General features: G+C 40.3%; 1 protein-coding gene and 1 non-coding gene across 2 annotated transcripts in view; one reads left to right on the forward strand and one right to left on the reverse strand.

Annotated features, from left to right (window-relative positions):
* Nucleotides 1-13,448: 13,448 nt before the first annotated feature.
* Nucleotides 13,449-27,771, reverse strand: part of C9H3orf52 (chromosome 9 C3orf52 homolog) — a 31,352-nt gene continuing 17,029 nt past the window's right edge. Inside the window, exons 3-6 of the mRNA XM_016185254.2 lie at nt 25,442-25,569; nt 21,957-22,027; nt 19,192-19,373; nt 13,449-14,852 (exon numbers count right to left, since the gene is read on the reverse strand). Of these exons, the coding sequence (XP_016040740.1) occupies nt 14,848-14,852; nt 19,192-19,373; nt 21,957-22,027; nt 25,442-25,569 (386 nt within the window). The 3' untranslated portion in view covers nt 13,449-14,847. The remainder of the gene's footprint in view (nt 14,853-19,191; nt 19,374-21,956; nt 22,028-25,441; nt 25,570-27,771) is intronic.
* LOC132540556 (U6 spliceosomal RNA) lies at nt 15,144-15,250 on the forward strand. The gene has a single exon (XR_009551754.1). It is a non-coding gene; the product is annotated as a U6 spliceosomal RNA (small nuclear RNA).

Here is a 27,771-nt window from a genome sequence, read left to right on the forward strand (position 1 = left end):
ATTAGCATCCTCAATAAAATAAAATTATATATATATATATATATATATACATTTCTCACTTATAAGTCATACTTAAGAAACAAGAACAGGAAAGGAAAACACAAAGTGAAACTTGGACCAAGTGAGGTGTATTTTATCAAAGCAAAAGACTCTGCAAAAAGGGAAGAAAGGAGGAGGTGGAGTGAATGTTGTGGTCCTGGCACATAATGGTGGGAAAAGATCAGAGTTGGAGGTAGCAATGTTTTGCAGACATTTGTCACAAAGTGATAAGAAATTTCACATATATGTCAACAAACCATTAACTCTCAGTAAGTTGATAAAAAAATATGAAGAAGATATTATGAGTAAAAAAAGAAATCCACAAAAGAAAACACATACATACAGATACATACACACTTACTCTAGTAAATTCTTTGCTGTGTGTTTTTATTCTTTGTTTTCTCTCAGCTTTTCTTTAGGTTCTTAAAATTCTGTCTCTCCCATCAAACAAGTTTCAGCAAACCACATCCCACAGATCAAACCTGACTCACCACCAGTTTTTACAAATAAAATGCTATGGAAACATAGCCATGCTCATTTATTTATGCCTATTTGTGACTGCTTAATCACAAAAGAGATGAGAAATTGTACAAACTCTTCAAAATCACAATTATTTATTTTTTATCCATTTCACAAAAATATTTATGGACACTTCACCTACACAATTACATTTAAAGCTGACAATGTGTTTGGTTAGATGTAACTGTTTATTTATATATTTATTTTATTTAAGAAAGGAGACATTAACAAAATCATAGGATGGGGGGGTACAACTACACACAATTCCCACCGCCAATCTCTATATCCTGTCCCCTCCCCACTAGCTTTCCCATTCTCTATCCCTCTGGGAGCATGGACCCAGGGTCATTGTGGGTTGCAGAAGGTAGAAGGTCTGGCTTCTGTAATTGCTTCCCCACTGAACATGGACGTTGACTGGTCGAACCATACTCCCAGTCTGCCTCTCTCTTTCCCTAGTAGGGTGGGTCTCTGGGGAAGCGGAGCTTCAGGACTGATTGGTGGGGTCTTCAGTCCAGGGAAGCCTGGCCAGCATCTTGATGGATCTGGAACCTGGGGGCTGAAAAGAGAGTTAACATACAAAGCCAAACAAATTGTTGAAGAATCATGGACCCAAAGGATGGAATAGTGGAGATAAAGTGTTGGGGGGTACTCACTGCAAACTCTAGTGTACTACTGCTTTCAGGTATATATTTGCCCTGGTTTATGGATATGTGTGGACATATGCTCTATCTCCTGGAACCTGGTATATATCTAGGTTTTGGGACTTTGTTAGCAAGTGAACCACCTGGGATGGAGTTAGAGAATACTATGAAAGGAAAGGTCTCACCTGAGTGATGAAGCTGAAGGGTTGTCATTCCACACCTGAAGTCTCTGGACACAGTCTGAAGTGAAGCATGCTGAGGTGGCACGCGTTGTGTTGACTAGGTTGCGATCAGCGGATACAATATTATTTGATAAGAATTGGGAGAAGCATATGGGAAAGTGGGTCCTACCCTAGGGTCCCAGGACTGGGGGAAGTTTAGGCTCTATAGTGGAAATATGAGGTTCCTGCTGTCTTAGGGTTCAAGAAGACAATGGATAGTTACTGTTAACATCACAGTATTTGGTAATTGGGTTAACTTTGAGAAGTCCGTTTGTTAGACATACAATCAATTTTCCCTCCTCTCATATTAATTAAATGGTGATTTATATGATTACAATTTAATAGGTGTGTACATAAACACCATTCCCACCACCAAAAGATTGTGTCCCATCCCATCCACCCACCCCCACCCCTACCTCCCCGCCGGCCCAGGAAGCCGTATGTCCATTCTCCCCCTCACCACAGGGTTTTTACTTTGGTGCCCTACTTTCAATTTGAGGAGGGTCATCAACAGAAGTTGAGAAAGAAGATCAGAAAGGGAAACTAAAAGCAGGATCTGACTAAATAGATGTAACTCTTAAGAGTTGTTAATTCCATCTCCAGTAGTGCACTTCCTAAAAATGCCACAGAACCTAGGTATAGACCAGGGCCCATGAGGGCACATGTGCACATGTATGCATAAATTAGGGGGGGGGAATATATATATATATACCTTAAAGTAAAAGTGCACAAAAGTTTGCAGTAACTCAATAAATACAGCAAGCAAGTAGAAAGAACTAAAAAAGATACCATAAAGTACTTAATTAGTTTCTATTTAGACCTAGATACCCTCCTCAAACCACTTCCTCTTTCATGTCCCTCAATCACTCTACAGCTAACCTTATCAGACAAAGTAAAGACTACAAAAGCTGGATAAGGGCAAGAGACTGGCATAGTTCAATGATGGCTCTCTTGATTATTACCAGGCCTTCCCATCATCTGGGGCCCAAGTCAGGGAATCCTGGAATTCTCACATAGATATGATGAGCCTAGACTTCTGGCATATCCCTCTCTCCACCGTTGCTGGTCATCTCCATCGGAAACAGCATTGTGAACCCACTTGTGGGCTCTCTGGGACCTTGCCCTCAATGTGGAACAAAAATGGTAGTCTCTGAAGGAGATTGGGCCAACATACTCTGCCACTCGAAGAAGACTGGTCCTGAAATACATGCACCCTAGAATGTTCCTAGCCATGACCACAGAATACGAGCTCAGACCTATAGGGATGCAGAGGTTGCACAGTCTCCTGTGCTTAATATGGGTCCCAGGTAAGATTGATGAGGGTTACAGTTAATAGTATTTATATACTTTTCCTATATTTGGGGGGCTAATCTCTTCTGTAACCCAGATTTCTAGTTTTATTTCCAACTCTGACACCATCTCCCAGACAGTACTTTTAGCCCACCTGCATGTTAGCTGTTAGGCTCAGGTAAAAATTAGTAAAGTCATGGACTTCTTGGAATATACCTAAAGTAGACTTCCTAGCTTTTTCCAAAATGGGGACCGCAAATTTCATTTGCTATATTCTAGCCTTTAGGTTCCAGACTATTGAATAATTTGTTCTGTTTCATATCTTAATGCTTTTGTAGCCACCAATTGCAGATGCTACCATGATGCAGGACTGACTTCCCTGGGCAGATGACCTCACCAATGTGTTCTGGAACCCCACTTCTCCAGGGGCCTGCCCCACTAGGGAAAGACAGAAACTGACTGGGGGTGTGGATTGATCTATCAATGTCCATGTCCATTGAAAAAGCAATTACAGAACCCAGACCTTCCACCTTCTGCACCCCATAGTGATCCTGGGGCCATACTTCTAGAGGTATAAAGAATACAAAAGCTTCCAATAGGATGCATAACTTTGGTGGTGGTAATTGTGTGGAATTATACCCCTCTTATCCAACAGACTTGTTGATCATAATTAAAATTAATTTAATTTTTTTATACAGTTGTTACTATGGAAATAGTATGCCATGGTTAGGTAAGTGACACAAAAACAACTAACAACTTAAGCTAATTCTATATTGACATCTGTGTTCTCAACTTCATGTTTTATTTAACCTTAGCCATTGCCCTAATTTTAGGGATGCTAAAATAGTAAGAGGGTTTTTTTTTTAGATGAACAGCAGAAGCATTGTATGTTTAATTAATCTTGTTCCCCAAACTAGCCAAAGTTAAATAGTTATTATTTTCAAATATGCTAAATGCTCAGCGTGTTTTCAAATATGCTAATATGCTGAATTTACTCAGAAGAGGTAAATTCAATGGTTTGAAATTGTTTGCTGAGACTTTTTTTTGAAAATGTTTGCTGAGACTTCAGCCAGTTGATGATCTTCAGTAACAACAACAAATGAATCTTGTTCGTTGCTAGCTTACTGTTTTTAGCAAAATAGTCTGTATGGAAATCTAACTTTGGCCTTTGACCAGTATTCCCTCAAATTCATAAGAAAACATCAGTACATCAGGTTATACTGTATGAAAAGTAATATAGGGCGAGAGTTTGAGAGGCAGAGTGTGAAGGTTAGAGTGATAAAACCTAAGATTCAAATCTTACTTCTAGTTCTTCCTCTTTCCGTAACATTGAGTTTATAACATGGCTGCTCATGTGTTCAACCATAAATGGGGAAGAGGAGATTACATCTAATGTATGTAAATTATCTATCACAAGTCCTGAATAAATGACACCAGAAAGCAAAGGAAAACAAAAATCACTGTGATATATAGAAAAACATTATGCTGTTGGAAAAGTCATGATAGAGTTTTCTGGTTGTCTATTCAAAAATGCATCATGACTTTTCTGACAGCCCAATATATGCAGACATGCCTGAATTCCTGGTCTTGATAAAGACACTGAGGTTGAGAACTTAAATTATTCCTTCAAGACATAAATACAATCAGGAAAACCCCCGTCCCCTATGCTGGTAATAAATCCGTAATAGCCAAAGTTCAGTTTCAGGCAGCCACTGCAGTCTCTGTGGTTTCTGTTTTGCATTATACTAGCACCTATGAATAACTCCTTGGTCTGTGAGTAAATGCTTTTTTTAGAAGAGAGCTACAAGAAAGAAAAAAAAAAAAAAAAGGTAGGCTAGGAAAACCTACTGTTGGCAATACCCAAGTTCAACTACTGATGTTTTTAAGGCAAGTTAGAGTGGTAAGTCCTCCAGATGTTCTCAGAAATAGGGGTGTAAAAAAATAAATAGAGGGAGTAAGGTAGAACAGGCAAGTTGAGTCCCTAGGACTCACAGGAAGTTTCAGAAGAGAGAGAGTGACAGAGAGAGAGAAGAGGGCCTGTTTACATTTTTAAATTCCTCTGATGTTGTGATTTCCTAAGCCAGCAACCTGTATTTAGAAAACAGATTCAAAGTCAATTACTAAAAAGAAAAATCCTCAATCTAGTAAAGACCATATATGAAAACTTTACAGTCAACATCACACTTCATGGGGGAAAAGCTAAAAACATTCCCCTGGGAATGCAAAGTCTGGAACTAGACAAGGATGTCCATTATCACTGTTATTGTTCAATATAGTCCTGGAAGGTTTTGGCAGGGGCATCAGGTAAGAAAGAGATATCACAATCCCAAGTGAAACCTGTTGAGGTGGTAGTGGTTGCATTGATTTGGTTGAGCTCAGCAGATGCAGGATCAAATGGTATGGGTGGAGTGAAGTGTGTAGGAAGACAAGACATGCCCCAGAGTTTCCAGGACTGGGAGAAATACGGATTTTATAGAGAATGGGGAGGGTTCCTGCTGTCTTAAGAGTTTAAATAGGCAATCAATAGTTATTACTTTAACCAGTTTATTAGGGAATTTGGTTTACTTTGAATATCCCATGGCTAGGATTTGCTGTATCATACAAGACCTTACCATGATTTAGGTCATTTAATGCTATTTACACATAGCTGTATCTTATATAGTGACACAAGCAGTTGCTTTTGGTCTCCCTGGTTTAAGACTACAGGGAATTTAACTCTCAATTAAACAGTCATCATTAGAAATGTACTACAAATTTGAGCTCACTATTAAAATTCATTCAGATTACCAATTTGAAACCTTAAGTGCTTAGATTGAAGGAATATATACTAAAAACTGCGGTCTATGCATAAAAATGTTTGAGAGTTTCAACATATTTTCCCCTCACATACTGATTAAATAGTGATTTATAAGATTATAAGTTAATAGGAGTGATATTAACACCATTCCCACCACCAAAGGACAGTGTCCCTACCCCCACCCCTTATAGTGAAACTAAAAATCTATCCTCTCCCCTTATCCAGAGTTTTTTACTTTGGTGAAACACTACAAACTCAGTTAAATTCTACTTTGTTTCTCCCTGTCCTTCTTTCTCAGCTTCTGTTTATTAGTGGGATCATCTCATACTCATCTTTCTCTTTCTGACTTACCTCACTTAACATGACTCCTTCTAACTCCATCCAAGATGGGTCATAGAAGGTTGGTTCATTATTTTAAATAGCTGAATAGTATTCCACTGTGTATATGTACCACAGCTTTCTCAGCTATTCATCTGTTGTTGGGCACCTGGGTTGCTTCCAGGTTTGGGCTATTATGAATTATGCTGTTATGAACAAAGGTGTACACATATCTTTTTTGGATGGGTGTGATTGTGTCCTTAGGATATATCCCTAGAAGAATTACTGGGTCATAAGGAAGGTCCATTTCAAGCCTTGTGAGAGTTCTCCAGACAGTTCTCCATAGGGGTTGGACCAATTTATATTCCCACCAGTGGTGTAGGAAGGTTCCTTTGTCCCCACAGCTTCTCCAGCATTTACTGGTACTGTTGTTTCTGATTTATGACGTTCTAATAGGGGTGAGGTGGTATCTCACTGTTGTCTTTATTTGCATTTCTCTGACAATCAGTCACCTGGAGCAATTCTTCATATGTTTGTTGGCCTTTTTGATCTCTTCTGTAGTAAATGTTCTGTTCATATCCTCTGCCCATTTTTTGTTGCTAAGTTTGATGAGCTCTTTGTATATTTTGGTGATTAGTCTCTTGTCTGATGTATGGCATGTGAAGATCTTCTGCCATTCTGTGAGAGGTCTCTTTGTTTGTGTGATAGTTTCTTAGACAGTGCAGAAGCTTTTCAATTTTATGTATTCCCATTAGTTTGTTTCTGCTTTAGTCTTCCTTGCATTTGGGTTTGTTTCATCCAAGATGTCCTTGAGGTTTAGGCGAGAAAGTGTTCCACCAATGTTTTATTCTAAGTATTTGATAGTTTCTGGTCTAACATCCAAGTCCTTGATCCATTTGGAGTTGATTTTTGTTTCTGGTGAGATGAAGTGCTTCAGTTTCGTTCTTCTGCATGTTTCAACCCAGTTTTCCCAGCACCATTTATTGAAGAGAGCCTCCTTCCTCCATTTAATACTTTGGTCCCCCTTATCAAAGATTAGATGTCCATAGGTGTGGGGGTTTAGTTCTGGGCTTTCAATTCTGTTCCACTGGTCTGTGTGCCTATTTTTATTCTAGTACCAGGCTGTTTTGATTTGATGACCTTATAATATAGTTTGAGATCTGGGAGTGTGATGCCTCAATTTCTGTTTCTTTTCCTCAAAATTGTTTGGGCGATTCTAGGTGTTTTCCAGAGACACCAGGCATGGAATGTCAACTCTTCAGCTCCAGCACTCTGGTGAGACTGTTCCTAGCTCATAGGACTCCTCAATTCCATATTGGGTGGTACACCTAATAACAAAGCCACAGAACCTAGATATAGGTCAGTGCCCATGAGACAGAAGACATGTGCACATGAAGCCATAAGTTAGGAGGGAAATATACACCTTAAAGCAAAATTGCACAATAGTTTGCAGTGACAAAAAAACCCACCATAAAATGATACTTATATACTTTTCCTATATTTGGGAGCTACTGTCTGCCCTGATGCAGCTTTTTTAGCCCTATTTCAAATTCTGACACCATTTCCCCAGATAATATCTTTTGTCTACCTGCATGTTAGCTGTCAGACTCAGGCAAAAATTAGTAGAGTCATGGTCTTCTTGGAATATACCTAACATAGATCTACTAGCTTTTTCCAAGATGGAGACCCCAAAACTCATCTGTTATATTCTTGCCTTTAGGTTCATGACTATTAAACAATTTGTTCTGTTCTATATCTTAATGCTTTTACAGCCACCAAGTTGCAGATGCTCCATGATGCCAACCTGACTTCCCTGGGCAGATGACCTCACCAATGTACCTCTACAGAGCCTTGTCCCACTAGGGAAAGATAGGGACAGGCTGGGAGTATGGATCGACCTGCAAACATCCAGATTCAGTGGAGACACAATTACAGAAGGCAGATCTTGAACCTTCTGCACCTTATAATGACCCTGGGTCCATGCTGTCAGAGGGATAAGGAATAGGAAAGCTTTCAACGGAGGGGATGGGATATAGAACTCTGATGGTGGAAACTGTATGGAATTGTACCCCTTTTATCCTATGATCTTGTCTATATAACAATAAGAAAAAGAAATCCATATTGGAAAGGAAGAAGCTAGACTTTCATGTCTTACAAATGATATGAATTATATATATAAAGAAAGTGAGGGGGAGTCGGGCTGTAGTGCAGCGGGTTAAGCGCAGGTGGCGCAAAGCACAAGGACCGGCATAAGGATCCCGGTTCAAACCCTGGCTCCCCACCTGCAGGGGAGTCGCTTCACAGGCGGTGAAGCAGGTCTGCAGGTATCTGTCTTTCTCTCCTCCTCTCTGTCTTCCCCTCCTCTCTCCATTTCTCTCTGTCCTATCCAACAACGACAACAACAATAATAACTACAACAATAAAACAACAAGGGCAACAAAAGGGAATAAATAAATATTTAAAAAAAGGGAGATATTTCCACCCTAAAAAAAAAAAAAGAAAGAAAGTGAGAGAGAGACCAACCCTGGATGACTACACACATACACACAGACTTCTTGAAACCATCAGTAAATTCAGCAAAATAGCAGGATACAAAAATCAGTATACGGGAGTTAGGCGGTAGCGCAGTGGGTTAAACACTTGTTGCGCAAAGCACCAGGACTGGCGCAAGGATCTGGTTCGAGGCCCCGGCTCCCCACCTGCATTGTTTACAATAGCCAAGGAGTGGAAATAATCGACTGCCCATTGGCAGATGACTGGAAAAAGAAACTGTGGGATGTATATTGAATGGGATACTTGTCTGCAATTTTAAAAACATACAATGTCATTTGGGACAAAATGAATGGAACTTGAGAGAGCTTGATGGAGGTTATAGCAAGGGAGCGCAGCTACCCATATACCCTGGACCCAAAGACCAGTCAGCTTTAGGAGGGACGCACATGGAGCGGTGAGGGAGGAAGGAGACACCCGCCTGGCCAGCCAGATCAGCCGAATCAACCCTGGTGATGAATGGGGTGACAGATGTCGCAGTAAGATCGCCCTGACATCCAAGATGGAACTTGAGATGAGCATACTTAGTAAATAAGGAGCTGAAAGACAACTGCAGGGTGATTTTTGCTCATATGTGAACTACATGTAGAGAGGTGAAACTTGAATTTACCAAAAAAAAAAAAAAAGGTGATCTAATTACAAACTGTAACTAAGATTTTGTGAAAGCTATGGTAATTATCAGTGAGGAGTAGGGGCACAGAACGCTGGTGGGGGGGGTGTTCTGTGGAAGTATATTTTATAATCTTATAACAATAAAATAAAGATTAAAAAAATGATCTGAGCACGCCTTGACTCTGTTAAATAAACTACTTTTCTATAGAAGGCTCTTGGCAAGGCACTTAGGCAAACAGTAAAGGACAATTATCACCCCAGAGTTTTCTACAATGTAATGATTGTACCTTTCAGCTCGCCCCTTTTCTTTACCTCCATGTCCCTTGTAGATTCCCAGCTGCCAGCCAAGCCTGATGTAAGCATAACAGAGGTGCTCGTCAGACGCCAAGCCTTTAGTGGCCTGAGCCTTCCCAAAATTATGGGTCTTGAAGCTGATCCTTCACATCCTTAATTTTCTAACTATAAAATAAGGGGATTGCCTCTGATACTAAAAGCATGTGACCTCTCTAGTTATAAAGGAAAGATATGTGTGTGTGTGTGTGTGTGTGTGTGTGTGTGTGTACACAACTCTCAGTGGAACAGTAGTAGTGGATTGTTAAATGTGAATTAACATATCTTCAAGCACTGAAATAATAAAGGGAGTAGTGACTGGAAGACTATTTGAGACCTTTCCCATTATTATTACCACTGATCAGACTCTGAATGGCTGCATCCCAAGTTCACAACAAAAAGGCTAGGACAATGGATGCCTCAGTCTAATAAGGGACAAACATGTGCTAAAGGTGATGAAATTTTTTATTCAATTGCTGTCAGGGCTTTAGAGCTCAGTTTGAGTCCTACTTCTTTTTCTTTTTTTATTTATAGAAAGGAAACATTGACAAAACCGTAGGATATGGGGGTACAACTTTGCACAATTCCCCCACCAGAACTCTATCCTATCCCCTCCCCTGATAGGTTTCCTATTCTTTAACCCTCTGGGAGTATGGACCCAAGGTTATTGTGGGATGCAGAAGTGGAAGGTCTGGCTTCTGTAATTGCTTCCCCACTGAACATGGGCATTGACAGGTTGATCTATACTCCCAGCCTGTCTCTCTCTTTTCCTAGTAAGAAAGGGCTCTGGGGAAGTGCAGCTCCAAGGCACATGGGTGGGGTTGTCTGACCAGGGAAGTCTGGTCAGCATCATGCTAGCATCTGGAACCTGGTGGTTGATAAGAGAGTTAACATACAAAACCAAATTGTTGACCAACCACGGACCTAAGGGCTGGAACAGTGCAGATGAAGAGTTGGGGGGTTCTCCATTTTGTAGATAGCTAGTAGGCATATGTTAGTTAAATTCCAAAGGGCCTGTGGCTATAGTAGTATTTTTTTCCTTTTTCTTTTTGCCCCAAGCCTGAAATCTTATTTGCAGGTGGATCCAAGTTATTGTCTGGGGAGATGATGTCATGGCTGGAAAAAGGAACAGAAACTGGATCAGGGAAGAGAGCAGTTCCCTCATATGGGAAAGGTGTATAAATATTGTTGACTGTAAACACCATTGATTTGATGGGATCTGGGGCCCATGATCAGCTTAAGAGCCTGTGTGAACTCTGCATACCTCTAGAACTGAGCTCACATTCTGTGGTCATGAGTAGGAACATTCCAAGCTACCTCAGTATAAGGACCCATCTCCCTCAGGTGTAGCATAGAGTATGTTCTCCAGCCTCCCTTCAGAGGATGGAACATTCTCTACTATTGTTGGTCCAAGTTGAGGGCAAGGTCCTATGGGGGCCCACAAAGGGGTCTATTGTGTTATTCCTGATAAAAATGACTGGTAACAATGAAGAGAGTGATTTATTCAAGGTCTAAGCCCATCATGTCTGTTTTGGAATCTCAGGACTCCCCGATTAGGGCCCCAGCTGATGGAATGGCCTGATAGTGACTAAAGAGTCATTGTTAAAGTATTCTAGTCTCTTGCCCTTATTCAGCTTTTGCAGTCGTTGCTTTGATAAAGTTAGCTTTGGAGTGAGTGAGAGAACTGTAATAAGAAGTAGGTGAGGAGGGTATCTATGTCTTAGTAGACACTATTTCATTATAAACTTGATACTGACTCACTACAGACTATTGTGTATTTTTGCTTTCAGGTATATATTTTGCCCTAATTTATGGTTACATGTGAACATATTCTCTATCTCACAGGAACTTGTCTATATCTAGGTTTTGGGAATTTCTTAGGAAGTGAACCTCCTGGAATGGAATTTGAGAATACCATGAAAGGAAAGGTCTCACCCGAGTATGAGAGTGAAGGATTGACATTCCACGCCTGACGTCCCTGGATGCAGTATGAAGTGAAGCATGCTGAGGTGGTACTTATTGCATTGATTAGGTTGGGATCAGTGGATGCAATATCATTTGGTATGAATTGAGAGAAGCATACAGGAAAGTGAGCCCCACCCCAGAGGTGCCAGGACTGGGGGAAATACAGGCTCTATAGAGGAAGCAGAAGGTTCCTACTGTCTTAGGGTTTAAGAAGACAATAGCTAGTTATTACTATAATCATATTGTTTGGCAATTGGGTTAACTTTGAAATAGCCCTTTGTTAGGATTGTATCGTATACAACATCACCATATTTTATGTCCTTTGACATTATTTATATATAGCTATGCCACTGGTTGCTTCTTTTCTCCCTGGACTAAGTATGTATTAAAAAGTCTATGTATTTAAAAGTCTGTGCTTTAAAAAGTTTGAGACATTCAATCAGTTTTTCCCATCTCATATTACTTAGTAATTTATATGACTACAAATTAATAGGAGTACACATAAACACCATGCCCACCACCAAAATACTGTGTCCCATCCCCATCTCCTTCCGCCTGCCCTCCCACCCCATGAAGCTGAACATCCACCCTCACCCTCAACCCGGGGTTTTTACTTTGGTGCCCTACTCCATTGAATCCTACTTCTAAGGCTTCTCCAGCCAAACTATACTGATCACTCTTCCCTAACCACTCAAAAACCTAAAGTTTACTTTTATCTATTTGTAATACCTGGGTTTTATTTTTCTGCTGTTTCCTCTGTGTAGACTCTGCTTAATTCCTTAATACATCTAGCTGTGTTTTTTCTTTATTGTTGTCTTCTTTCCTATATCTCCTATAGTCTTCTTCAAAACACATGATTAGAAATTCTATGAAACTGAATTAAATTGAAAGGCAAAAAAAGAGTTAGACTCATGGATAAACATTTTTCTTGGAAATGAGGATACGTGTATGTATGCATATATAATCATATTTAAATGGCTTCCAGAAAAGAGCAGTTCTTCTTTTCAAATCTCAAAATTATTTAACAAATATTTGGTAAAACCTTATTATAGTAGAAATTATGCTCACCTCTCAGAGGTATGATGACCAATAATTCAAGTCCTAAGCAGAATAGCATTCAGCAGGAAGTCGGGCAGAAGCACAGAAGGTTAAGCGCACATGGCACAAGGCTCAAGGACCGGCGTAAGGATTCGGGTTCGTGTCCCTGGCTCCCACCTGCAGAGGAGTCGCTTCACAAGCGGTGAAACAGGTCTGCAGGTGTCTATCTTTCTCTCCCTTTTTCTGTCTTCCCCTCCTCTCTCCATTTCTCTCTGTCCTATCCAACAATGCTAACATCAACAACAACAACAATAATAACTACAACAATAAAACAAGGGCAACAAGACAGAATAAATAAATTAATTAATTAAAAAAAAAGAGTAGCATTCAGCAGTCTTAGCTGTGAAACCACTTTCCACAGTTTTAGTTATCAGTGGTCAACTGTGATCTGAAAACATATATGCAATAAGCTATTTTTAGAAAAAGAGAAAACAATCACATGAATTTTATTACATTGTATTACTGCAATTTTATTACTTGCTGTTGCAGTAAATTTTGCCCAGCTTATAAACAAAACCATGTCATAAACATGTTCAGACATGTACATACACACACACACACATATATATATATATGTATATGTATTCTGATAGAATATGTGGTTTCAGATATTCTTTTGGTGTCTTAGATCATATCTCCCATAGATAAGGTGAGTGGCACTGTATTTATAAGTGTTTTCTTCCCCCCCCCCCTAAAAATTTCAAGTTGCAAAAGCTAAATTTTTTCACTAATTAAGGAAGGTGGTCCGCCAAGGCTATGAAAAACTCTGTGACTTGCAAAAGGTCAAAAGTAAAAACAAGATACTTCCATCAAACCTATTGAAAATCATATAACTTGCTAGCAGTAAGAAAATAAATAAATAAAAAGTCAATGCCAGATACTTTCCAAAGAAGAAAACAAGATGAAAGTCAAGCCCTGTCCTATCTGCAGAGGTGGTGGCTTCTCCTTCCAAATGCAAGGCTTTTAGACAAGTGGTCCTGCCAGGTAAGACACCCGGAAGAGGTAGAAAGGAGAGAGGGCTCTAGCTTTGGAGAATCAAAACCAATGAAGCAAATGTCCATACAATAATAAAGAAACAAAAGTAATTTATTGTAAATATTTTAAATCAAATTTTCATTATTTTCTATAATGTATAAAAACTGCAGTTTACATTTGATACGTAAAAAAAAAGGAAAACAAAATTTTATGAGTTTAAGGAACTAGGCTCAAAACAAGACACCAACTTCTAATCAGTGTGTCTTATAATAAACTGAGAAAGGAAACTCACATTACTTAGAGTCATAAGAGTTCCAGTCTAATCTAGTTTGTTACACACACTTGGCTGCATCTCTGCATGGACATTCAATACCCTGGGCCAATTTAACTGACCTGGGGGTGTGATGAATCCTTGCTAGATGACCACAAAACTCTTTCTCCTGGGCAATTTGCAGCAAAACAATTTCCCCAACAAAATAAATGCCTGTTCTTTCACAACAGACAATTCTATATCTGTAGTCAACCAATATGTTCACTAAAATTCCTCAATCCCCAAGTGAATGGGTGTAATATCCAGCAGTTTATTTCAAGCTGAGAAGTTCTTTCTCCCAGTTTCATAGCTATCTCCAATAAGAGTCCCAACTAATGCCTGAAAACAAGGAGCTGAGAGTATGGCAAGTCACACTACACACCATCAAACCAAGGTGTAGAAGCTGCTGTGGGAGACAAAGCAGTCCTAGTAACTCTCTGAGGGAATTTTGTGAAAGGATAAATAGAAATGGGTCAAAATGATAGGAGTAAGTGCAACCCATATTTCCAAGAGATGTTATGGAGTAACAGGAACAATAAGGAGATGCAAAATGACTAAAAAGTACATGTCTTATTTTGGTAGCTACACATCACAGCACTGGATGATGTTCTTAGTGTGCTAAACTATGCAAGCAAAAGCAGACGAAGAACACTTATGGTCAAGGTTCCTTCAGTGCCTTCTTTCCCCTCAAAGTCCAGCTTAGAGGCAGAAAAACATAATGGTGGGCAGACAGCAGCGGAGCTTTCAGAGACTCTGCTGGTTCTATTCTTCTTCACCTGACTGTGTGCCTCTCTCCACAAGCAAAATTAGCAGGACCCTGTCAGAAAGGCCAGCTTTATATAAGCTGAGTGTCCCTGTGTAGGTGGAGGTAGTCAGCATATCAAGAATAGCCGTAACTCCGCAGTGCAAATTCCATCCACTCTCCTCACCAATGGCTGCCTGGTTTTGTCAAGACTTGTCTTGGGAACCACAACTGGGGTAGTGCTTAATGCTGTTCTTCCTTGACACAGAGGCAAACTTGACAACTATGCAGGTCAGGAGGGAAAAAACAATCCATCCTCTAGTTGTGGCCAAGTCCATTCATGTTAATTCACAGGCTTTTCTCTGTAAAATGGTATGAAACCTTCTCATCTCCAAAAGCCAGGAGAGCACAGCGTCAGAAACAGACTGATGTCCACCACTTCATTCTGAAAGGAAAATGCGAATAGAAGGCACTGACTTAAAAAAAAAAAGTATACTTTTTTAAAGTATATTTGTATTTTTATTTTATTTCATTGGACTCAAATATAAACTCTTTTTTAATATACAGACACAGGGGCAGAGAATAAAAGGGGAGGAGACAGCACCAAGCTTCTTTCAATGTAGTGGGGACAGCATTCAAACCTGGGATTCATACACATGGCAAAGCACCACACTATCCAAGTGAGCCATTTCACCAAACCTTCCAAATATAAACTCTTATTTAAAAATTGAAAAGTGTGCTTACTTCGGCTGTACATATACTAAAACTGGAACAATACAGAGAAGATTATCATGGCCCCTGTGCAAGGATGGCATGCAAGTTCCTGAAGTATTCTATATATTTTTTTCATTTATGTGTAAAATTGAAATAAAATGCAGTAAGCAAGGGAAAAATAAATTAAAAATAGAAATGTTTGTAAATTCCTAGGAGGAAGTCTAGTCTCTCTAGTCAACACACACACACACACACACACACACCCTTTGGATTCTCTTCCAAAGATCGTCTCTTCAGGTATATTTCATGGAATCCCTGCTCTGTGAAGAATAATATTTTTATCTCTGTATTTTATTTATGTTTTTTATTTTATCTATATTTTTACTTTATTTTATATTTTTATCTTTGTAATAAACTATTTACCCACACAAGGTAAAGGCAACCCTCCAAGCCCTCATGCCTCCACATCTATGTGGCCCAGGTTCAAACCCATAACACTGTAGGGAACCCTGGCGCTATGGTGTCTTTCATTCCCTCATTCTATCTGAATGAAAAGGAAGCCTAAAATAGTGAATTCTCTCCAGTGCAAGGCTCTATCACTGCCAAAAACTAAAAAAATGTTGGGTCCCTCTCTGTAGACTCTGTCTCTCGCTGTTACATCCATTTCCTCTTCTCTTTCTTTGGACCTTTCCTCTGAGTTTGCCATCTCCCTAAACTCTTTCTCTGAGTCTCTTTTCTTCCTCATTTTTAAAATGGTCTCCAATTACCCTCCTATTTGACTGATATTCATATTCGTGAAAATATCAGTTCATTCCCATGCTCTGGAACGTAGAACGTGGGATCAGAGAAAAAAACCCCAGAAGAAATATCCGAGTGAGAAAAATAAATCAGTCTCCAAGGTGCAGCAAACACTCTATTTCAGTCAGAACTATACAGCTGCAGTGATGATTCAGTTCTCTGTCACCCTGGTGAAATACCTCTGAGGAGGTGATGTGATTAAGTTCAAGATCTTCTCAGAGCTCTCCTTAGACCTCATTAGTAAGTTGCCCTTTATCATAATCTATATGACACTCACAACCTCACAGTTTTCTTAAAAGTTTCTCTCACACCCACCTCCCTCATCTCCATTTGGAGAAAAAAAAACTCAACACAGCACTTCAGAGGAGACACTTAAGATCACGATCTGTCATACACAGCACTTCCACCACAAACATTTCAATCAAGGCCAACTTCTTCTTTCATCTGTTTACATGAGAGAGGAAAAAAGGTCTTCCTTCTTTCCATCCTCCCTCCTTCCTTCCTTCCTTCCTTCCTTCCTTCCTTCCTTCCTTCCTTCCTCCCTTCCTTCCTTCTTTCCTTCCTCTCTTTCTTTCTAAAATGTATACAGAAAAGGTCAGAAAAATAGCTCATTTGGATAGTGAACTACTTTGCTGCACATTCAACTCAGGTTTGAGCCTAGCTCCCACCAGATTGGAGCAAGTTTTGGTGCTGTGCTAACATTCTCTCTCTCTCTCTCTCTTTCTCTCCCTCTCTTTCTCTCTCATCTATCTATCTATCTATCTATCTGTGTGTGCTCAGATAAATGGGAATGACAAAGAGAGAGAGAGAGAGAGAGAGAGAGAGAGAGCTGCTTTATGTAATTCTCTGGTCCCTTAGTCTCAGGCCAGTCTAGCATTACTGTCACTCTCAAGAAGTAGATGACATGAGGCTGTTATTGTGGTAACACTTCTGGCTTTGTGTAGCCACACATGTTTTAGAATCTCTGTTGCACTCTCGTCACTCGGGGCATCTGGCACTGTGACTTCTAACCACATCCCTAATATGTATGTTCCATTCATTTCACTAGTACTTATTACTCTCAGTACACAGAAACTTCCTGATTATTTGTAGATGAGGAACATGCAATATCCCAAATTGTAGGCAATATATTCTAGCCCAGTGCATCTCTAGATCATCTAAATGTTGTAGGTGGGGAATGAAAAGAAACAGAAGGGAAAGGCTGGTGCTTTTGGTACAGATGTAATCTGAGAGAATATGCCAAAGCTCAGGACCATTTCATGTTTTCACTTTCCTTTTTGCCTGGTTTTGTGCCAAGTTCTGAAAGAGGGGTGGTGAAAATAGCTCAGCTTGTTAGAGTCAGCAATGGTCCCATGGCCCCAGGTTCAATGCCTTATGCCACCATAAGCCAGAGTTGAGGAGTTTTTTGGTGTCCCTTTTAAAATAAATAAATGGGCCTGTCCTATGACCCAGCAATTTTTCTCCTGGGGATTTACCCAAAGGAGACAAAAACACCCATCAGAAGAGATCTATGTATACTTATATTTAGAGCAACATAATTTGTGACAGCCAAAACTTGGAAACAACACAAATGTCCAATATCATATGACCATTAAGAAAGTTTTGGTACATATACATAATGGAATACTACTCAGCTGTTAAAATGATAAAAATAATCTCCTTTATGTCATCTTAGATGGAGCTTGAAGACATGATATTAAGTGAGATAAACTAAAAGGAGAAGAACAAATAGTGAATGATCTCTCTTATAGTGGGACTTAAGAAATAAGGACAGAGAGGGAAAATTCAAAGTAAAACGGACTGGGTGGCAGTCCGGGGGAGGAGGGATAGGATGGAGCGAGAAGAGAACCTTGGAGTCTTGTTTGTTGCATGATGATGAAAAGCGCCTAATTTGTGAGTGAAAGTACTTTGCAGAGAACTTTCAGGAAGGGATGAGAAATTGTATCCAAGTGTCAACAACTGCACTGTAAACTATTAACCCCCAATAACTGTGATAAAATAAAAAAATAACAAAAGAAGAGAAATAAATAAATTTTTGGGAAAATAAATAAATAAAAGTTCTCAAAGGGGCTCCAGAAAAGCACAGTGCTTACACAAAAGGTTATACAGTTCCACAATTAATCCTCAGCATCACCATAACCCAGAGCTGAGAAGTGCTCTGGAAAGCAACAACTCAGATCCTGACAAGTGGGGTGTCTTCTATGCTTGCTTAACTACACATCAATTTCCTTCATTCTACTGTTTCAAAAGTAAGGACAGAGCCTAAATGGTCTTCACCTACTCTCTACTAATCTCATACTGGACGCACTTATCTTCAATAGAAAAAGAAATAGGTTCCCGATATTCATATACTCTTTCGGCCATTTTGCTGTAGTGTTTGCTTTAAAGTCTTCAACACTTTCTTCCCTTGGGAAAGATGTCGTTTATCTAAAGATTATTAGTGGCACTGTCAAGTGGGACAGAAGGCTTCGAATCGTGGGGGATTGCGTACGGAGCACCTGGTTGAATGCGTGTATTACTGTGAACAATGACCTGGGCTCAGACTCCCAGGCCCCACTTGCAAGGAGAAGTTCTGCAGATGTCAAAGCAGTGTTGTAAATGTCTCTTCTCTTTGACTCTCTACACCCCCTTTCTCTCTCAAATTCTCTCGATCTTATCAAGTAAAAAGAGAAAGAGAGAGAGAGAGAGAGAGAGAGGGGGAAACAGAAATAGCTGTCAGGACTGGTGGGTTCACTGTATAGGCATCAAACTTCAGGAACAATTTGGTGGCAATAAATAAAACAAGAATTAAAGAAGCATTCAGCAGTCCTCATCTTTATAGTTTATTCTTTTCCATAATTTTCTTCCAATTACTCTGTCTTCTCAATAAATGTAGGAGCAGGGAGCATAATCATGGCATACATGATAGAGCACAAGGACCTGGGTTCAAGTCTTTAGTCCCCACATGCAGGGAGGAAGCTTCATGAGTGGTGAAGCAGTGCTGAAGGTATCTCTTTTTTTCCCTTTCTATCTTCTGCCTTCCCTCTCAATTTCTCTCTTTCTCCAACAAAAAAGAAACAAATAAAAATATTTTGAGGGAGTCAGGCTGTAGCGCAGTGGGTTAAGCAGGTGGCGCAAAGCATAAGGACTGGAGTAAGGATCCCGGTTTGAGCCCAGGTTCCCCACCTGCAGGGGAGTAGTTTCACAGGCGGGGAAGCAGGTCTGCCTCCAATGTAACTCACTTGTTTACTATCACAACTCTTCTTTCTTCTTTCTTGACTTACGGGACTTACCATCGAGCCAGACAGATAATGGATCCAGCCCCAGAGTCTCACAACCAGGTATGCTCTCATCATGGAAATTCTGCAGCAAAACCGCTAACACAAACTCCTCACTCATCATGTGCTTCATAAAAGCATCATCTTCTGAGGGAACCCCAAACTGCAGGTGGTAGGTTATGGTAGCATTTTCAACACTAAAAGGCAAACCAAACAGAAGCAGTCAACCATAGAGAAAGAACCACAATGATACTCAGAAAATCAATTATAACAGAAACATTTCTCATAGATCCACATTTTCTCTCCACACAGAAGAGTAAAGCATGTCCTGTTTTAGAAGAATCCTCTTCAGATGTCTATCACCAGGAGTTGAGTGGCTCCTAACCACTCCCACCCACTTAAAATCCATTTCCTAGGAGTCCCGTGGGAAAGGCTATTGAAAGGAGGAAACAGAACCTAGTTAATGGCAAGAAAGATCCATATCTGCAGCCTTTTCTCCCCTAAGGCAGGCCAGGTCGACTGCTTTTTCCTCATATATCCCTTCTCCATGCTTTCACATTAGGCTCTCCCCTCCACCTATCACAAACGTGGGTCAGAGCTCTTTGATTTGATCAGGTCATTATGTAGCCTATAAGATGGTGATATCGATGGGGCTCAGTCCCTGCACTACAGTCCACTGCTCCTGGCGGCCATTCTTTCTATTTTGTTATTGCATAGAACAGAGAGACATCAAGAGAGGAGGGAAAGGTAGAAGGGGAGAGAAAGATAAGACACCTGCAGACCTACTTCACCATATATGAGGTGGGTCCCCTTGAGGTAGGGAGTCGGGGGCTCCAATCTGGATCCTTGTGCTTCCGCGTCATGTACGCTTAACCCCCTGTGCTACCACCCTTCCCCTGTCTATAAAATGTTTATGGCGTGGATAAAAGCTCCCAGCAACTGGCTGCGTGCAGAATTTCTCAAACCCCATAAACTGCCCTGGTACCAGTAGCAAATCATTCCTCCCAGTTTATCCCCCAAATGAGGAACTCTCTACCACACGCCTACCTCCCGAAGTTCCCAGTTTTGCAATTCTCAGCAAGGAAACCTGAGCAAAGAAAGTTTTTATCTTCCTGGGACATATGTTCTATTTTCAAAATAAAAATAATTACAGGGTTACTCTCAGTTAATTAGTAATTTATACTGCTTGTTAAATACTACCTCAACATTTGCGCTTCCTACAGTTATTCTTTGATTCAAGAAGGCTCAGATTAAGAAACTTAATAAAATAATTAACAGCTGACCACATCTGAGATTCTCATCCTAGGGCAAGCTTTACAGATGCTTCACGCCCCAAATCACTGACTTCAATCAGAACGCTGCCTTGCTAAAAGCAGGCAAAGCACACCCTCTTGTGTCAGAATGTGACATAAGCCAAAGCTGTGATATCTGATGCATGCTGGTGGAAAGGATCTAACTTGGGAGCAAGAGTGTTCTGCAGACACCTATCACAGGGAAATTGGGAACAGTACCCATGTGCCAACAACACTACTGTAAACCACTGACTCAATAAAATATAAAATGAAAGGAAAGGGAGAGAGAAAAGGAGGGAGAGGGGAAAGGAGGGAGGGAGAGAGCCAAGTATACAAGTTTATGATTCAAAAGAATAATAGACTGGGGACTCGAAGAAACTTTAAAGTCTGAAGTATACCACTACAGAAAAAATGTTTATTTATTATTATTATTTATTTCCCTTTTGTTGCCATTTTTTAATAATAATAACTGTTGATGATGTCATCATTGTTGGATAGGACAAAGATAAATGGAGAGAGGAGGGGAAGGCAGAGAGGGGGAAGGAAAGATAGACACCTGCAGATCTGCTTCACCGCCTGTGAAAAGACTCCCCTGCAGGTGGGGAGCCAGTCCTTGCGCTTCGCGTCATGTGCCCGACCCCCCCAAAAAACTATGTTTCACATTTCTAGATCAGCTACTCTAGTGAATAGATGTGACAATTTGTCTCTTATGCTCCACCTAATTATCGCTGACGATGGTCAGCATCTAGACAGCAGTTAAGTTACACTCCCATGAGATGGGACTGGGGTTGGCTTATAGACTGGACTAGAAGCTAGCTTTAGAAGACGTGGCCAAGCTGAATGAGAGAAGCAGTGAATAATAAAGCTTGTCCCTCTGTTCCTTTTGACCTCATGGAGTTAATTAGATTATCCTTTGCTTAACTTACTCCTTTGTAATATATGGAAGTGAAGGTAACTGGCATCCAAAGACCTTCCCACCAATGGCACTCTATGGTTCTCTCTCTCTCATTGGGATCCTTTGTGCTTTGAGATTCAAAAATCCCTCCAGATAAAAGACATCACCTTGGTGATACAGGAGGTGGTGCAGTGGATAAAGCATTGGACTGTCAAGCATGAGGTCCTGAGTTCAATCCCTAGCAGCACATATACCAGAGTGCTGTCTTAGTTCTTTCTCTCTCTCCTATCTTTCTCATTAATAGATAAATAAAATCTTAAAAAAAAAAAGATATCGGGGCTGGGTGGTGGCGCACCTGGTTGAGCACACATGTTACAGTGCACAAGGACTCAGGTTCAAGCCTCTGGTCCTGCAAGCAGAAAGCTTTGTAAGTGGTGAAACAGTGCTGCCAGGTGTCTGTCTCTCTCCCTCCCTATCTCTCCCTTCTCTCTCGATTTCTGGCTGTCTCTACCCGATAAATAAAGATAATTTTTTTTTAATTTTAAAAAGATATCACCTTGCAGATGAAGAAATAGCAATGTTCACATTCTTACCTGTAGTTATTTATTTCAACTGAAGTAAAATACGGACTCAGAGAAGGCGATGAACTGTATACATCTGTGAACTAAAAGAATAAACAACCACACATTACTGCTGGACCATACTGCATATCAACTGAAGAAAGTAAAACCATTCCTAGACAAAGGAAGTTCTACTTAAAATAGAAATGGATTTATCAAGGGGTTCTGGTTCAAAGAATAGGAAGAGATGGGCCTAGAACCAACTAAAATTCAAGTCAACATGCATTTGAAGAACTTTAATAGAAGGGGCTGGGTGGTGGTGCACCTGGTTGAGCGCACATGTTACAATGTGCAAGGACCAGGTTCCAGCCTCCAGTCCCCACCTGTAGGGGGAAAGCTTTGCAAGTGGTGAAGCAGGGCTACAGGTGACTCTGCCTCTTTCCCTCTCTATCTCCCCCTACCCTCTCAATTTCTGACTGTCTCTATCCAATTAATAAATAAAGATGATTAAAAATTTTTCAAAAGAACTTTGTGATCAATTGATTAGGATGAAATTCTCATCATTTCTTATATGTTGAAGCTTTGATGAGAACCGCCATCAGCCAAGGCCCACACAGGCCCACACATCCCCATCCCCTCAGGACTATAGGAAGGAAGGAACATACACTATACTTAGAAAACCCCAGAACAAACCACTCAGGGACAAGCACATCACTAGCCAAGAACAGCTCCTGTCATTTCTCCTACACTTCACTACAGTGGGAGAGAGCCATGCTAAGCCACAGAAATCCAGCTCTCCCCTGGATGAAAGGACTGAGTGGGGCTCTTCTATAATTGCAAATCTGTGGAGTTGTTATTTTGTACATCAACTACAGCAGCCATAATAATGACACTTGTCTTCCCACTACTTATTGTACCTTCCATGCCCTCACAGTTTACCATATTTAGTTTAGTCATATAATTCAAGAAACAAAACAAAGCAAAAACTATTCCTACACATTACTCTGTTTTCTCTTCCTCCCCAATAGTAGTCATTGTCCTGTAGTTAATTTCGATTTCATGAATCTTAATACGCACTAATTCTTTGCATAATCATAAAAACATACCATTGAATTTGTGCTTTTATAACAGTAAGGATTCCATATTCTACATACTCTCCTAACTTACTTTCTTATTCAAAATTACATTAAGACAATGGATCATTCAATCCAACTCCTAGCTTCTCTATAGCTTAAAAACTACACTAGCTTATCCATTTCGCAACCATCATTGTGGGCATTGTTTCAATTTTCACATATTATAAACTGTATGCAATCATCATTCCTGAGGCATTTTTGTGCACTGTAATGTGTGTGCTCTTCTGGATACACCACTGCCTGTCCCCCTGCTTTTTTTTTTTTATTCCGCCCCCTCCCCCTGCTTTTTTATGTAAAAGAGAGAACTGCTAAGCTAGATCACCTGTAAGGTCCACTCCAGCAGCCTCTTTTGGTGGCACAATCTCACTATAGTTTGGACATACTGATAGATTTGGGGGATGTTAATCACACTAACCACTCTGAATCTGAAAAAGTGAAACAGAGATGGCCTCTCATTGTGTGTTGGGTCTCCACACTGTGTCCATAGGACTGAAGGCAAGCAAACAGGAGTCAGTGAGATGAATACTTGCTTCTACAATAAGAGACTCCTTCCAGATGTCATCAGGATGCTGGCCAGGTTTCCCTAGACTGAAGACCCCACCAATGTGTCCTGGAGCTCAGCTTCCCCAGAGACCCACCCTACTAGGGAAAGAGAGAGGCAGACTGGGAGTATGGACTGACCAGTCAACGCCCATGTTCAGCGGGGAAGCAATTACAGAAGCCAGACCTTCCACCTTCTGCAACCCACAATGACCCTGGGTCCATGCTCCCAGAGGGATAGAGAATGGGAAAGCTATCAGGGGAGGGGGTGGGAAATGGAGATTGGGTGGTGGGAATTGTGTGGAATTGTATCCCTCCTACCCTATGGTTTTGTTAATTAATCCTTTCTTAAATAAAAAATTAAAAAAAATTAAAATTAAAAAAAAGAGACTCCTTCCATATGCCATAGATGGCACCGTCCTTAACTTGTGAATCTAGCTTATGACTGAGGTATTACACCACCCAGCTATTGGGTGGACTGAGCATAGTAAGTGCCCTCAACACTAAAAAAAAAAAAGAAAAGAAAAAAGAAAGGAAAAGAAAATTGGCAGTGAATTATTCACAGGAGCCAAAGAGTAGAAGCAGCTTAAATGTCCATCAACACATGCTGACTAAAGATGTTATGTCATATATATTACATGGAAAACTACTCTGCAATCAAAAAAAGATGCTACTGTGTCCTCTGGGACAAAATGGATGGAACTGGAGATAATTATGTTAGTGACACAAGTAAAGAGAAGAAAGAAACTACCAGATGGTTTCACTCATATTTGAAATCTATTGGATCCACGTGAATTTGAGAAAAACAAACAAACAAACAAAAAAAAAAAAACCCTAGAAGCCAGCAAACTATTTCTAAGACTTGTGAGAACTACGGGGTAGTTATCTTTGTGAGATGGGACGGTAGGGATACAGAACTTTGGTGGTGAGTGGGGTGTAGAACTATATACTGTAATCTTAAGTCTTGCAACATATCATTAATAACATAAAAAATAATTTTAAGGGGCCAGGTGGTGGTGCACCTGTTTGAGCTCACATGTTACAATGCTCAAGGACCTGGGTTCAAGTCCCCACCTGCAGGGGGAAAGCTTTGCAAGTGGTGAAGCAGGGTGGTAGATGTCTCTCTGTCTCCCTCTCTATCCCTACCCTCTCGATTTCTGGCTGTCTCTACCCAATAAATAAAGATAATAAAAAATTAATAAATAAATAATTTTTAAAATGAAGAGAACTGTCAGTGAGCTAGGAGATGGCTATGAAAAGTATTTTGAAAAGCAAGACAATAAAAGGAAGCAGAAGGTATAATGTTCCAATATCTACTTCCATATAACTTCTACTTACGGAGGCTTTTGAAAACTGATTACGTAGATGAAAAGAGTTCTTGATCTGACAGTAAGCCTGTATTCTAAGTTCCTCTTTTATGTTCCTGAGTATATTTAGTTTGGAAGTTATCAGGCAGGGGTGTCTTACATGTCTATGCCTTACTTTTATCATACATGAATCAGATTATTGTTCAAAATAATGTATTTCATAGTTCTTTAAATGCATCTCATATGTAACTTTGAACATAAAGGGAAATTGCTATCCTTTTATATAGTCCAGTCTATAGCAGACAACTTACATGAAAATTGACTCACTTGATATCTGGTTGATAAATGCTAAACTCTTCTAACAAAAAAGCAACCAAGAAGAAGGTAGTTTGAGGCTTCTTAGTGATTTACCAGAAGTGTGGGGAAGGAAAGGAAAAAACAACAATTGCATATCAGATATGAACAAGAAAATGAAAGGAGAGAAATCTGGACAAACTCCTGTAATCAAAGAAGCAATTGTTGTCAGATGCTTTACCCGTTTAGTGAGTAGGACAGGTAACTCCTCTTCGGTGGCACACTCCTCTGGAATCTTTAGTGTGATGAAGAATGTTTTATTTGAGGAAAGTTCAGGTATTTCATTTTCATCTTCATCGATATAAGTTACTAAAGAGACCAGAAGATAGAAACAGAAAGTAAAAGTAAAGTTGATATGTGCACTAAATTATATGCTACTTATCGCTGCAGCTGTTGTATTTTAATAAGAAGACAAGGACTTAACCAAGAGCAAGTTCAAATACAATAAGTAGTATGATTAGAAGTGCTTTCTCCTTTCTTAGATCAAAGGAAAACAGAACTTGTACCTACTGTGATAAAAAGCCTTTCTTTCTTTCTCTCTCTCTCTCTCTCTCTCTCTCTCTCTCTCTCTCTCTTTCTTTCTTTCTCTCCCTAAGGGGTGACTGAATACAGTGAGATGGGGTGAGAAGTGCCAGTAGCAGGGAATAGAAGAACACAGATTTGTTTATTAAACTGAACCTGCCACACGTGTCAAGGTTAATTGAGAGAGAATCTGAGGTGAGCAATGGGGTATGGGGAACAGAGTGTGGGAACAGGTATCTTGTCTGAGTCACCTTCAGCTCAATACACAGGCTGAGAAAAATGATAGCATCTATCAGAACAAGGGCAGGATGAAAAAAGAAGCTTAGGAACCGATTTTCCCCCAGGAAGATGATATAGGCATAGGCATGAAGTCATCGCTGGAGTATGAACACACAGAGGAATGTTGACATACTCTGTTTGCAGAAAGGAAACCTAAACTCACTCAGAGCCCTAGGGCACTCAGGAATTATATTCCCAGGACAATGAGTTCTGTGTATTTTGTGTATTTGCTTGTTTTCTAAGGACCATAAACTAATTGATTTTTAAGCTAAAGGTAAAATATAGAGCAAGGAGCCAGAAGTAAGAAGTTGGCATTAGGAGTACTAATTAGTCTCCTTTGGCTCTGTTTCAGCCTCTCCAACTGGCTCACACAGGAACCATTTTACAGGGCCTGAGAAAGGTGTGGGTGGATAGAACAAAGTACTCCTTTCACCAAATAAAGACAACATTGAGATACCACCTCACCCCTGTGAGAATGGCATACATCAAAAAGGACAGGAGCAACAAACTCAGGACAGGCTGTGGAGACAGAGGAACCCTTCTGCACTGCTGGTGGGAATGCAAATTGGTCCAGCCTCTGTGGAGAGCAGTCTGGAGAACTCTCACAAGGCTTAGAAATGGACCTTCCATATAACCCAGTAATTCCTCTCCTAGGGATACACCCCAAGGACTCCCTAACACCCAACCAAAAAGATATGTGTACACCTATGTTCATAGCAGCACAATTCGTAGTAGCTAAAACCTGGAAGCAACCCAAGTGCCCAATAACAGATGAGTGGTTGAGAAAGCTGTGGTATATATACACAATGGAATACTTTGCAGCTCTTAAGAATAGTGAACCCACCTTCTCTGATCCATCTTGAATGGAGATAGAAGGAATTATGTTAAGTGAACTAAGTCAGAAAGATCAAGAAGAGTATGGGATGATCCCACTCATAAACAAGAGTTGAGAACGAATAACAGAAGGGGAAACTCAAAGCAAGATCTGACTAAATTTGGAGTGGGGCACCAAAGTAAAAACCCTGGGTTGAGGGTGAGGGTGGATGTTCAGCTTAATGGGGCAGGTGGGGGGGATGGATGGAACACAGTCTTTTGGTGGTGGAAATGGTGTTTATGTACACTCCTATTAATCTGTAGCCATATAAATCATTATCTAAGTAATATGAGAGGGGAAAAACTGATTGAATGTCTCCAACTTTTAAAAGCACAGACTGAGTCATTTTAATACCTAGTCTTTTTAATACATAGCCTTTTTTTTTGCCTCCAGGGTTATTTCTGTTGATTGGTGCCTGCACTATGAATTCACTGCTCCTGGAGGCTATTTTCCCATTTTGTTGCCCTTGTTGTTATGCTTGTTGTAGTTGTTATTGTTGTCATAGCTGTTGTTGGATAGGGCAGAGAGAAATGGAGAGAGAAGGGGAAGATAGAGAGGAGGAGAGAAAGACAGACACCTGCAGACCTGTTTCACGCCTTGTGAAGTGACTCCCCTGCAGGTGGGGAGCCGGGGGCTGGAACTGGGATCCTTATGCTGGCCCTTGCACTTTGTGCCCTGTGCGCTTAACCTGCTGCACTACCACCTGACTCCCTACATAGTCTTTTTTAATACATACTTAGTCCAGGGAAAAAAAGAAGCAACCGGTGGCATAGCTATATACAAATAATGCAAAGGACATAAAATATGGTGATGTTGTATATAATACAGCAAATCGT

Source organism: Erinaceus europaeus, chromosome 9, assembly GCF_950295315.1.
Source record: "Erinaceus europaeus chromosome 9, mEriEur2.1, whole genome shotgun sequence".
In the NCBI taxonomy this organism is placed as follows: Eukaryota; Metazoa; Chordata; class Mammalia; order Eulipotyphla; family Erinaceidae; genus Erinaceus; species Erinaceus europaeus.